We start from the raw sequence: 13682 nt of genomic DNA on the forward strand, positions 1-13682 counted from the left end.
TTTTATTTTTTCTTTCAAACCCTAAAGTGACTTTACAGTGGTATGGATTTTTTCTCATTGATTAGATTCCCTCATATTGACTGTACCGATGGAAGAAATGACAATGTCAGATCCTACTCAGTTACCAAATTTCCCATTATATTATCATAAAGATCCCTTTTTTCATTTATAGGTGTTAATTAAATGGGAAAAACATTAAGATTTAATGCTGCAGTACTCAGTAAATGGTTAGAATATCAATGAACATATTTACTTACTAATTGCAGCTTTAGGTTTTTTTTTTTTTCCAATTATTAAAAAGAAAACTTTAATATAAAAAGGTGACCAATAGTGTGCTGGTTATGAGCATTAATTTAAGCTCTACTGTGTGACAACTCCACAATTCCATGAGGTGTGTACTCACTCAGTCCTTATGACAAGCAAGAAGTGAAAGTGAGTATTGTGATTTCTCTCACTGTATTGCTTTGTACTGTAGATAAAAATGTCCGGTGATGTTCACATGAATTAATATTGCTACCCAGGTACTTACTGAACAGAATTGTTTATGCTTTATGAGTTGATTAAATATATTAACACGGACAAGCTATTTAATCTGATTCCATATCACAGTTTGTTTCACAGATTTATTCACATGCTGTCTTTAAGGGGAGTGCTCTTAAAATTGATAAGTTAGCAGTGATTATAGGTTAATTAAAGTGCAACTGTCCAACTACTTGTGTCTGTATTTTAAATAGTAGGTGTATCTTCTATGAGTAAACATTTTTTCCACTTACAGTAGATTTTGGGATGGACGATCGGGAAATAATGCGTGATGAAAACGCATTTGAAGTTGACATTATACATGGCTCCACTTCTAATAACCTTTTGCTGGAGACTGAGCCAAACACAAGTCATCTTAATGAGAAGACCAATCACCTAGAATATGATGACCAGTACAAAGATGACAGCTTTGGGGATAATCCTATGGACACCAATGATGGTGGCATTCTTGGTAGGCATAGCTGATCTTATGGTTATAAAAGAAGTAAATTCTTTCATAAATCGTATTGTGGAATTATTTTCAGATTAAAAAGTGTTTTTGGTATTCAACATGACCTGTTGATATTTTAACAGTTGACAAACTAATAAGCAATGAAGATGGAGGTATTTTTGATGACCCTCCAGCTATGACTGAGAGTGGAGTTATGATGCCTCAAGATCAAGCTCATGATGAGGACGACTATGATGATATGTCTCGTGAGTTACGTTTTCAAATTTACCATCTTATTGTCTCATTTAAAAAGAGAATGCTTGTCTCTTGAATCTTGTAACTGCATATTATGACACACTTTTTTATTTGATTTGTTTTTAAAGAGTTGCACAAAAAAAGAACAAAGATAAATGGTCTAACAGTAAATATAATATGAGTGTTATGAAATGGAATTAACTGTTCCACTAACAAGTAATGTTAGTGTGAACACTGACAAGGTGTGGGAGTATTTTCTGATAATTAGTTATTTATGTCAAAGTCAAATTCCTTATGTTTTAATTATTGGCTTTCTAATTTGTATGAGTGCATTTAAAATAAGTTATGAATTATGGAAAATACATTGACCAGCATTTTGAAAAGGCAATAATTTTAAGTGCTGCCCTTATCCTCATTTTATTAGCCAAAAGAAATGTCTTTAGGCCGTGAGAACATACAGATTTATAATATGGACTATGAAAATCAATAGTCGGGCCTCCACACGACATGTACGTCACAATACACGTAATCTGGCAGTATGGCCTGCGTTTTATATTTGTAGTGCATAATGAAAAAAGGGCAGTAAAAATAAGGGGACAAAATTAAACTTTAAAACGTAGAAGTGAAAATTTGATGAAAGATGAGAGAGAAAATGAAAGAGGTGAGTTAAAGCTCTTTCCGGTTTGTGTAATAATGGTAACGGTTCTGCATGAGGAACATAACGGTCTTTCACAAGTGAAATATTTTATCGACAGTTTATGAACAGTAGGTATCTTTTTTTTATAAGGAGCAGTAGGCTTTTCCATTTTGCCAAGCAATGCCTGATAAGTGGCAGCAACAGTCACAAGTGATGTCTTTACCAGAAGTTCTTTAAACCCATTTGTATGTTCTTTAAAATAATTGACCCCAAAGTAGTCTTACACTATACAGTGCAGTGCAGCACACCATTATTACATTTACTTCCCAGCATGTGTTGCATACATCTCTGAGAGTCCATGGCAAATAAACTTTTAGAAGCGCTGAATATTATTTTCATAAATACTTGCCATTATAAAGTTTTCACATTATTTTACATAGCTATTTAATCCATTTTAAATTAGTTGCAAATTCTGCATCTTAACATTACAATGCCATGCCAGATTCGCCTTGTGTGATGCTAAACACTCTAGTCATTTGCTAAGAATGCTTAAATATGTTACAGATAATTTTACTTTCTTCTTCCCACACTTACCAATGGAGGCTTCACTTCATATAATGGAAAGGCTAATAACTGCAAAGTCAAACTGAAGAACTGCTATCATGATGGAAGGGAGTCTGGCTTTCTTGTTTAGGTTAAATACCAAATTAGTGAAGCTGTTGCAATGAGACAGCTCTTCATGTGTTGAAAGGACTTCAGCATGGAAACGAAAGCTTCAAAAAGAAATTCCAGTCACTTTTTTATAAAAGTGTTTTGATTAAACTTTCTTACAAATACTTTTAAACTATATCTTTATGTCTGTACATTTGTATTTTAGTGTTCCATTTTATCAAACATTTTATAATAAATTTCAAGTTTTATTTTATTGATGACTAATGAATAAAAAGTATCTTTAGCAATTTTCTTGTGAAGCTGGAATTAGAAGTTTTAAACCAAGGTGGATGAATGCCTCTGGGATACTATTGGCACATGTGAAAATGTAATTTTGTAGAGGATATCAAATCCCATGCTACAACACTTGAATACTCTGTGTTACATGGCTATGTATAAATAATGTAAACCTTCAGTTACAGGAATGGCTGAATAGCTTGAATCTCTTCATTGTCCTGTTTAAAGCTGTTTTTTACATTATTGAGATTTAACATGCTTGACTTCTTTTGGCTAAATTAAAAACATTTGGAATTTTTAGATGTTTGAATTTTCTATATATTAGTACTTGCCAGTGTAAGCCCTGTCCTCGTTTGTTTTGGACTTCTCATCATTAAGGCTACCAATGAGATAGATATATACTGTATCATTTATATTTTAATACAAATGTTTATTTCTTTCAATGTTTGTGCAGCTGGTGGTCCAGATAGCCCTGATTCTGCAGATCCTGTTGAACCCCTTCCCATAATGACTGACCAGACAACCTTGGTACCCAATGAGGAAGAAGCTTTTGCTTTGGAGCCTATCGATATTACTGGTCAGTTCCTTAAATGATTGTTTCCTAGATTGTTCTTGTATATTCAGTCATGTAACTTAAGCATGTCTTTGCTTTTCTATTTGTGCCTACATGTGTAAAGATTTAAATTTTGCTTTTTAATTTACAGTTAAGGAAACCAAAGCTAAGAGGAAAAGGAAGCTGATTGTGGACAGTGTTAAAGAACTGGACAGCAAAACAATCCGTGCACAGCTAAGTGATTACTCGGACATTGTCACCACCTTGGATCTGGCTCCTCCTACTAAAAAACTGATGATGTGGAAAGAAACTGGTGGGGTTGAAAAACTGTTTTCATTGCCAGCACAGCCTCTTTGGAACAGCAGACTGTTGAAGGTGATGTCCTCTATCAAGAAGGCTTTTTCAGTGCACCTTAGCAACACTTACTTTTTAAACATGCTTTTACGTTATAAATTACTCTGTGGGATAAAATACTAATGTAGCATTTATTACTGTTAGTGGTGGGAAATTTCCTACAAAACGCAAATTATATGTTGCAGTCTGTGTTAAGGAAGGTGTTACAAGTATTGTACCACATTAATAATGCATGAGTAACCACCCAAGACGTTCTCATTATTCAGGAAAAGTAAGGACACAGTGAATCAAAGTAGATGTGAGTGACTAAATAGGTGTTTCATTGTCCACAACGATGTAAATAATTGTCTTCAAAACAGTATATAGGCATGAAAGTGACTTAAGACCAAAAGCCAGATAAAGTCCAGGTTTTTACACTAGGAGGCTGGAGGTTTGCTGGAAAAAAGTTAGAAACGATAACAGATTAGTTGGTTGTAGTTTATATCCATCTGTCTTTCTTCTTGGGCTTGTGTGTGATCAAGTTGACAGGTTTGGGGGTGATGTCTCCATAGTATTTTATAGGGATCTGGGATATAGTAGGTGGCGACTGTAAAACCAGTGCCCTGTGAAAGATAAAAACTGTTTGCATCAAGAGCAGGTCCATAAGGAATTTTTTCTTTTGAGTTTGAACTCAGATTGAATGCCATGGAGAGTCCGTTTATTGATAATTTCAATCCATCCCTACGCCATAACATTTATAAATAACTATTTTTTTGCAAGTTGAAAATTAAGACCAGTCATAGGGTGCAAGGTTATGAACGTGCACAAATAATGGCAGAGCACTTCCTATAAAGTATTATTACTTTTGTGAATAAAAATAAGACCTTTACATTTAGTATTTGGAAAAAAATGTGTGTTATATGTTCATATTCTGCTCATTTAAATGCATTTTTTTTACATTTTCAGATGTTCACACGTTGCCTCACCCCACTGGTTCCAGATGATCTTAGGAAGCGAAGAAAGGGCGGTGAAGCAGACAGTTTAGATGAATTCTTCAAGGAGTTTGAGAATCCAGAAGTTCCACGTGAAGAGCAGCAGCAGCAACAAAGGGACATTATTGGTCAGCATTTACTTTGTACCCTGCTGTATATTATGTAATTTATCTTGGTAATTAGGATGGGGTATCTCTATTATAATTAATAAACAATATGAACAAATGTAATTGTGCAAAGTGACATCTCGGGCTTCATTTTAACATCAGAGCTAATAAGAAAGAAAAATTAGGCTAATAATTTCAAGATCTGTGCCCAATAAAGCTTGCCATGCTGTATGTCATAGTTCACTTTACCTATTAGATTCTTACAATTAAGTAATATTTTGTGATCAAGTGGCGTTGTAATAAGGACAATTATGTTACACTGACTGAAAAGTAAGCTAGGAGGTTTCATCTGACTTACCACAGAGGACTATATAACTATAACTAGTGGATGCTCTTCTGAGAGGCAAAGTGAATAATTAGCATGTAATAAGCATATGGGCATCATACAAATTTGTAAGACTGCAAAAAAATGCATCTGAAATAAACTTGTACAAAGTAATGGATCAGAGTTCTATCTGTTAACTTTATGACTGATGAGAACTGCAGTCCGTTGATAGGATATAAAATTCAGTGCTTTTATAATTTTTTTTTTGTACTGTGAATTACATGTGAACTTTAACATTGCCTGTAATTGACTGACATTTAAAACACAATAGTAGAATCTCTCACTCTTGCATGATATTTTTGCTAATACTGCCTGCATTATTAGCTCCTGGAATTCTATTATGTAACACAATACAATTTAAAGTTGTATTATGTGTGTTAATACTTCAATTTGGTTACAGTTTTCTAGTTTTGTACTTTAAATATGGTAATGTTTTAACTATTAACATAATTCTACCCATTCCAAGCTCAGTTATTGTATTTTGGGCAATCACTCAAATTTTAGAAAGTTAGATTTACTTATTTGGCTGACTCCTTTATCCAAGGCAACTTACATTTGATACAGTTGGTTACATTTCTTTTTTTGGGCTCCCAATTGGAGGAGCACAGGCAGGTCAAGTGACTTGCTGTTGGTCACACAGTGTCGGTAGCGAGATTTGGACCCACAACCCCAGGGTTTGAAGTCTAAAGCCTTAATCACTATGCCACAGAACAGAAGGTAATTTGAAACTAGCTAGTAAAATACAAAAGTTACAATTAAAGCAGACGATTAGTCTGCAGCATGAAATAGTTAAAATTTGGCATTTTTTACAGGTTTCATTTAACTTGGGGACTGGTTTCATAATTGTCTCTGCGCTTTAACATCTGTGAGCATTTTATAAAACATGTTGGTATTGTTAATATCTAGATCAAACTATTGTTGAAGAACCAAGCCGTCTGCAAGATTCAATGATGGAGGGCAGCAGGTCAGCTTTGGATGAGTCCATAATGCCACCACCACCACCTCAGAGAGTTAAGCGCAAGTCCCAAGAAGGAGAGACAAATCTGTCTGTAAGTTTATGTACTTTACCTTTTTAAGGTACACAGAAAGTGGCAGACATGAAGATGATGCTAAAAAGCATTTAACGTTGGAAGAAGCTGTAAACTTTTAAAATATTTCTGAAAACATTTTAACACAACATGGGTGTATATATTTGCAAACAAAAGTGTGTCACTGAACTGCTAATAGAATTTACTTGTCCCAAGGAGAAAATCTGGCTTTTTACAGAAGCTCAGTAAATAAATAAATAAATGCATAAATATTATATCAAATATGCACAATTACTAACAAAGAGAAAACTATAAAGAAGGAAGACTTGTGATTTGGCTAAAGATGAAGAGCATTCACATGGAGACATCATAAACGTGTATTGCTGTAGTAATAGAGGATCCCCAGGGGCATTTCTTCACAAACTTCTGCTGAATAATGATCATGAGAGACGTTTTTTGTAGTTATATGTAAAACTGTTGAACTGTTCTTAGCTTAGAGATTTTTATTATTGTAGAAATATTGAACTGACTTAATTGCAAACTTAGATATAACTTTAATAGCACATTTTTCTCCTCTTCTACTGTTTTTTGAAGATAGTTAAATTTTGTTTTTCCTCAACAGCTAACTGGACTGGAGCCACCAATAGATCAACAGATTCCACTTGAGCATCAGCAGCAGACACCACAAATACCTTTGGAGCAGCAGCTGGAGATCCCACAAGTAGAGATCCCACCTGAAGAACCACAGAGCATAAGCCAGTTGATTCCAGAACTTGACTTGTTGGGCGAGAAAACCAAGGAAAAGAAAGATGAAGAGGAAGAGGAGGAGGTCATTTTTTCCCTTCTAATTGCACTTGGCAAAGATGGCCTTTTCTGATATTTAAAACTACTATTGAAAAGTGGATATTCCACAATTGGTTGCCTTCTGGTGACTAATTACCAATTAATTTTCAAAATTCTTAAAGTGGAATTGGCAGGATATTAAGGACTGAATAACGGCAACAAACAAACAGAGCCGACAGTATCATTGTTAAAATTATCAGTGCCTACTTTAAATATAGTATTCCGATAGATTGGGTGAAGTGTGGATAGTGGCAGTGTCTTTATTGTAGGCACTGCTTTTCAGGAAACGGGTAATAAAATTAGGATTTAACGCCAGTGACGTTACACTACTATTTTAGTGCTTCACAAGGGAGCTTCGTTCCTTATATTTTATTAAATAGAAGCCTCTGTCTGTGGAGTTTTAATTGCACTTTTTAAGTAAATCTTTACAATATTGTGATTTTAAAATTACTCATTCCTTTACTTGGTCATCCAGTTCGGTGCCTGTATGCTTCTGTCTGTTTCATATAAAGAGGCTGAAATCCCTTTGAAATCTATGGATACAGTTCTTCATATGTGTTTGCCGTTTTCACAGCAGTTGGTCAAAAAAGTAGTTAGCAATTTCTCTTAACTTGTGACTAGACAGTTTTTTAAATTATATATAGTGTGTGTATATGTATGTGTGTATATGTATATAAATATATATAATATGTATGCATGTGTGTATATATGTGTGTGTGTGTGTGTATATATGTATGTATGTATAATATATATATGTATATGTATGTATGTATAATATATATATGTATGTATATGTGTATATACTGTATGTATATGTATGTATAATATATATATATATTATATATAATGTATGTATATGTGTATATACTGTATGTATGTGTGTGTATGTATATGTAATACACATATACACAGGGGTGGGTAAAAGTAGGTTTACAGTTGTTTTTTATGGGAAAAGGACACGCAGGTTATGATTATTATAATAGCTCTATTACCTCAATATCTTATTAACCTGATTAACTCAAAAGAATGTCACAGTGGCACAATGTCCTCAGGTACAATCTCTTAAGTGTTCAAATTTTCTGGCCTTTATTATTTACACATTCTTGTAGTCTACTTGCTAATAATAATAATAATAAGACGACAAATAATACAAGAATAAACTCTGTGTTTTGCATAGTCACAACTGTAAACCTGCATTTGCCTGCCCCTGTATATCAACCTGTGTAACCTTACCCACTGTTTGCAACCACTGAATGTATGTGGTATCACTGTTGAGTGTCATCAGTGTATTACCAAGCAGAGGATTGTTTTATATTGTGAATTGTCAGTCTATAACAGGTTTTTTTTTTTGTATTTACCCCAACAGAAATGAATACTCCAGCCCCAAGTATAATCATTATAGCTAAGTTAGTTCTAGTTAGACTTGCAAAATTTTCTTGCCATATTTTGCCTGAAATGTACACTGTCAATAATGTAGCATAATATGTACACATGTATAGAATATATACATAAACACAATAGCATACGTTGAGGAAAACTATGTTCTAATCAAAAAAAATGCAAAACTTAATTTTAAATGTTAGTAGAGCAGTAAACTGTGTGCCCAGTATGGTAAAAAAAAAAAAAAAAAAAATTCTTAATTACAGTATGGATCAGTGTTGGATTGGTGCTAAAATTTTGACTTGGGCATCAATGCCAGCTTCTGAACCACTATAATGGTACCAAAACAGTTCAGAAGAAAATAATTAACAACTCAAAAATCATCCATCTTACCCCAGCCTCCCTGGAGTGTTCCCTTGAGTATGAGTCCTAGTTTTGTTTCTTCAAGTCTATCAGAGTAGCGTTTTTCTACAATACATGCAATGGAGTGTATCAGGGGCAAGGACTGAGAGGAAAGCCGATGCTTGCTTTCTTGTGGTACTGAATATCATACAATATTTTGGGTTTTCAGTACTTTTTCCAGTACTGGTATTACTTGCCACATTAGTGTGCATTACAGTTTTTCTTGTGTTACTCTGCTATTGATAAAACAACTTGCTTAGGGGAGTACAGCTCCTCTCTTGCATCAAAGGGGGTTTTATTCTCTAGAATAGGATTCTGTTACTTTCCAGAAAATAAAGTTTACATACAGCTGTTCCACAAAGCTGTTTGCCCCTTTAGTTGCATGCTGAAATGTAACTTTCTTTAGAGTATGCATGTTACTAAAAACCCACTAGCAAGGCAAATACATTGGTTGTTTAACTCTTTTAGGGCTAATTTTTTTTTTGTTTCTTTTCTCCCAGGGCTGAATATTTTTCCAAAAACTAACATTTTTAAAAAAAGAACACAAAGCAATTGTTTAACATATCAAATCAACAAAAAATATTTACTTTTGACAAATGTTACTGTCTTGCATGTTGTATGAGCCTGAATTCTCTGTGTTGTTTTGATGCCTATTTTTCAATTGTCTGTTGCTGCATTTTCTAACATATATTGTTAGTGTGTACTGTAGAGAGACAAGTCACCCATTTGCCATCGTGCCATGCCACTGCCACCAAGTTTCCTGCCTGCATGAAAACCGTATTGTCACCTCTTTTCATCTTCTGAAACTTTATGAACTTTATGTATGGCATTATAGCCTGGCTCACCCCATGGGATTTGCTTCTGTTTATTACAGAAGTGAATAAAACTTTGCAGCAGCACGTACCTAAGCCACCAGGGGACAAAACACGTTTGGACCAATGCTCCCTGAAGTTATATCACCAGTTCTGTCCCATCTCTATTTGTAATGCCACAGCGTGCTTCATCTCGTCTTTCGTTGTGGGTTTCCACTTTGAATAACGAGAATGCGATGCAAATGCAGCCCGCGATTCAAAAAAAATCTCTGCCTACCTGTTTGTCTCGTCTGACCGTAGCTGAAAAGCAGCATCAGGAGAGAGCAGCCTGAAGTACAGTAGCTGGTGATCTGTCGTGTCCAAAAGCAAGCCATGCCGTCTTGTAAACTCCGGTAGCCATATCGGCTCTCAACGGATCAATGTATGTGTATTTATCCCACGCGAACCTTGCCGTAGATGCATCGGCTGCGCGAAGGCACTCAACTGGCAGCAGATCCGCTCGCGCGGCATCGGCTGGTGTCTGATCAGCTGATGCCTGCTTCTAACTCTCTTGCTCGATCTCCTGATCACTGCCAATAAAGTCCGATTCTGAAAATCAAGAGTCCGACTCCGCGGTAATGCGCAAAACAACGTCTGCCAAGTGTTTTCTTTTCTGCACTTGCTTCGCTGCCTTTTCACATGTCGGTGCCATCTTGCCTTTGTTTACATTTCGCAACTCACGCACACGCAATGTTTATTTGCCGAGTCAACGAGTCTAGCATTCCTCCAAGCACAGAGGGAATGCCTGTGACGTGACAGTGAGATTTGTCGCCATTAACAGCTGATTGTCGCCCCCTATCCCTGGATGTCGACTTTTGTCGACATTCGCCTTCAACCCCTCCTGTCGACAAAAGTCGACATCCGCCCTAAAAGAGTTAATACAGCAGCTGACAGTTCACGTTTAAAAAATACCAGTTGATCATCGTCCTGGACTTTTAAATATTTACTCCATGTGAATGTCATAACCATTTCTTAAAGTATGCAGTACTACTCTGTTTTCCTTTTTCAGTTTAAATTTTGATTTATTTTTTGCATTTACCTTTTTATTAAGTCATCAGTTTCCAAAATGTGATGGACAGGCACAAATGCTGTGTAATAAATTGTATTGATCTCTCTTGATAATATTAGGAAGAAGAGGGTCAAGGAGGGGACCAAGATCAAGAAGAAAGAAGGTGGAACAAGAGAACTCAGCAGATGCTCCACGGTCTACAGGTAAAAGACCATAGATGTGAGGCTATACATTAAGTGCCCAAAAGAATAGTTGAGGCAAATGACCTTTCAAAAGTAGCCTGCAGCATTTTGAAGAATGATGTCATTTCAGAGTGGTTTGTCTTAACACCAGTAACACAAATATGAAAAAATTTCAATGTACTGGACTACTTGTTGACTTTTAGTGTCTTTTCTAGAAACCATCCAAGACTTAGGATACAATGGTCAAAGTGCAAGAACAGAAATAATCCATTCTTGCTTTCTTGTAAAAGATGCAAAAATATTTTAGAAACAAACAAACACCAATACCATGTCCAGTATCGCCTTGAGAAGCTGAGGAGTACGCCTTCTATCCCATCAAGCAGAACAAGTTAAAAGTGTCATTCTCCAGACCTGTGGGGAAGGCCGACTGATCTGTCTGGACATGATGCAGACATTGGAGTCGTAGTTAAATGACAGATAGGAATGCATTCCATCTAAACTGTATCTGGAAACAATCTGTATATGAAAACCACATGAAAAAGTGTCTTTGAAAATTGTGTGCTGTATGCAGCATGTTTTAAATATTGGATCAACTTTTAAAAGATCCCAAGGCCAGAACTGTTCTCCAGGCCTCAAGTTAGACACTTCTGCTTTAACTTGACTTTTTGGGATTGAAATATTTTGCTGCTAAATTAAACTTATTTACAGTAACTTTGAGACTCCCCAATTGAGAACCACTGGGTTTAGACCGGACGTTGCACTTGATAGTCTGGTATTAAGCAGATTATTAGAATAGTAAAAGCTGGTCAAGTGCACTTAGAGTAATAAACAAAAGCAGTAATTACCATGCATTACTAAATGGCTTATGGTTTATCATTTCATGGTTAGGTAAAACATCTTTTAACAAATTTTCATCTTTTTTTTTTTTACAGAGGGTGCTGGCCAAAACAGGGGCCGAATCTATCAGTCTATTGGAACTTTGCCGAAACAACAACAAGAAACAAGCAGCAGCAAAGTTTTACAGCTTTTTGGTGCTTAAAAAGCAGCAGGCCATTGACCTGACACAAGTAGAGCCGTACAGTGACATCATTGCTAAACCAGGACCAAGGTTCCATATTATTTGAAATATATATATATTTTTTACTTTTATTTTATTTTTGTGTCTAGTGAACTTTACACTAGCTGGTTATAAGCATTACCCTATGTTGAAGGGTTCCCCAAATCAGTGCAGATTTAATAAGTTGTTTGTATATTAAGATTTTTTTTCCCCGCCTCTTAACTCCGGTGATGATAAATGAAACAAACCCCATTTGTTTGTTGCTTTTATGTGGGGCGGCCTGTTCGAAAATGTGAAAGTAATAGAAATACAACCAACACCGTTTCCTTCAAGAGCAGAAGAGTGTGCAATATTGGAATTTCTACGTACAATTGTGAATTTCAGAAACTCAACAACAGACCATAGTTTTCACAGGTGTGTCTCTTATTTATAAGGATAATCATTTGTAAGGTAGGCTTCTTCCACACGTGCTCTAGAAAGTTCCTCTCCACAAACATTTGTACATCAGTCAATAGCTGCCTTTTGAAATTGTGATTCATTTTTTTTTTAGTACATAATTAAAGCAGTATCATGTTGATGATAAATACTGCAGATTAGGGAGTTTACTGCATCTGAAACGCTTTCAAGTAATTTTTTAGAAATGCTTCTTACTAGAAGCATTGCCTGGAATGGTAAAGTAACTTGAATTAGAGGAGAACTTTCAGGATAAGCATTTGGGGAACGTCTAGTGTAGCAGTTGATCATGCTGACCCTGCGCCTAAACCGCCAGATAATGGTGGGCTTTCTGTGATAAAGCCCAAGTTTTTCATGCAGAGATTCCCCAAATTTGGTGTTACACGCAATCTTTTCTAACTAAAAGCAATATTTTTTCTAATATTGCACGCTCTATCTAATATGACTACCAGTGATCACATGCTGTTTATCATTGTAAATGCCTAGACTTTTAAAATTAAATTAAAAAAAAAAAATTCATGTACAACATTGAATTTCCACAGTTTGCAAAAAAAATTAAAAAAATACTTCAGTGAAGATATTTCAGTATTTGCACTTAACTTTAAAAAGCCAACATTTTTCTGATAATCAAAGCTGCCACTTTTTAGTAGCAGTTTCATATTCTAGACGCTTATGTTGTGGATATGTGGAAATCCAATGGGCATGTTTTGAGAGAAATTTCTTTTTGGGCTGGTTAATTTTAAATGTTTTAATGCAGGTCTGTTCAAAAAATGTTCTCTTACCTGTTTTTCCCCTTTTTATATATAAAAATAAAAACAAAAAAAAAATTGATAGAGAAGGGCCATGTAGATAATGTGACCATCAGGCAATCCTTTATTGTAAAAGAACTGTTTTGATAGATGGAGTTGTTTATTGCTTATTTAGTCATTGACTTACTGTTGCTAAAATAGCTGCTGTGTTATATAACTTTTCTAATAAAAATATTAAAACATTGTCAGGTTTGCCTTTAATTTAGGTCTTCATTGTAAATAAAGGTGAAGCATAGACTTTTAGGTAACAAAATGGGTCTGAATGAGCAAAGAAAGCCACACTGAAATACATTAAATTGTTTAGCGAGATGTTTTTAAGCTGCAATTTATTTATCGGTTTTGCTAGCAAAGTGCAGCAAACTGTGTGAACAAAACCAAAAAAAAAAAAAGGCAGCGACCTGATCAGTTCAGCTCTCAAAGTGTAGCTTTGACAGATTTTTGTGGCATCCACTGCTATCTTTTAGGGATTTCCAAAGTTTTCATTGTGG

General features: G+C 35.2%; 1 protein-coding gene across 2 annotated transcripts in view; it reads left to right on the top strand.

The window, feature by feature from the left end:
• Positions 1-12481, top strand: part of rad21b (RAD21 cohesin complex component b) — a 36718-nt gene extending 24237 nt beyond the window's left edge. Inside the window, exons 6-14 of one of the 2 annotated variants that reach the window (XM_028817545.2) lie at positions 776-991; positions 1114-1236; positions 3265-3387; positions 3515-3738; positions 4663-4816; positions 6087-6229; positions 6831-7037; positions 10813-10896; positions 11808-12481. In XM_028817545.2, the coding sequence (XP_028673378.2) occupies positions 776-991; positions 1114-1236; positions 3265-3387; positions 3515-3738; positions 4663-4816; positions 6087-6229; positions 6831-7037; positions 10813-10896; positions 11808-11999 (1466 nt within the window). In that variant the 3' untranslated portion in view covers positions 12000-12481. The remainder of the gene's footprint in view (positions 1-775; positions 992-1113; positions 1237-3264; positions 3388-3514; positions 3739-4662; positions 4817-6086; positions 6230-6830; positions 7038-10812; positions 10897-11807) is intronic. The other variant, XM_051935981.1, reaches the window with a different exon arrangement.
• The last annotated feature ends 1201 nt before the right edge of the window (positions 12482-13682 follow it).

Source organism: Erpetoichthys calabaricus, chromosome 13 (assembly GCF_900747795.2).
Source record: "Erpetoichthys calabaricus chromosome 13, fErpCal1.3, whole genome shotgun sequence".
Lineage (NCBI taxonomy): Eukaryota > Metazoa > Chordata > Cladistia > Polypteriformes > Polypteridae > Erpetoichthys > Erpetoichthys calabaricus.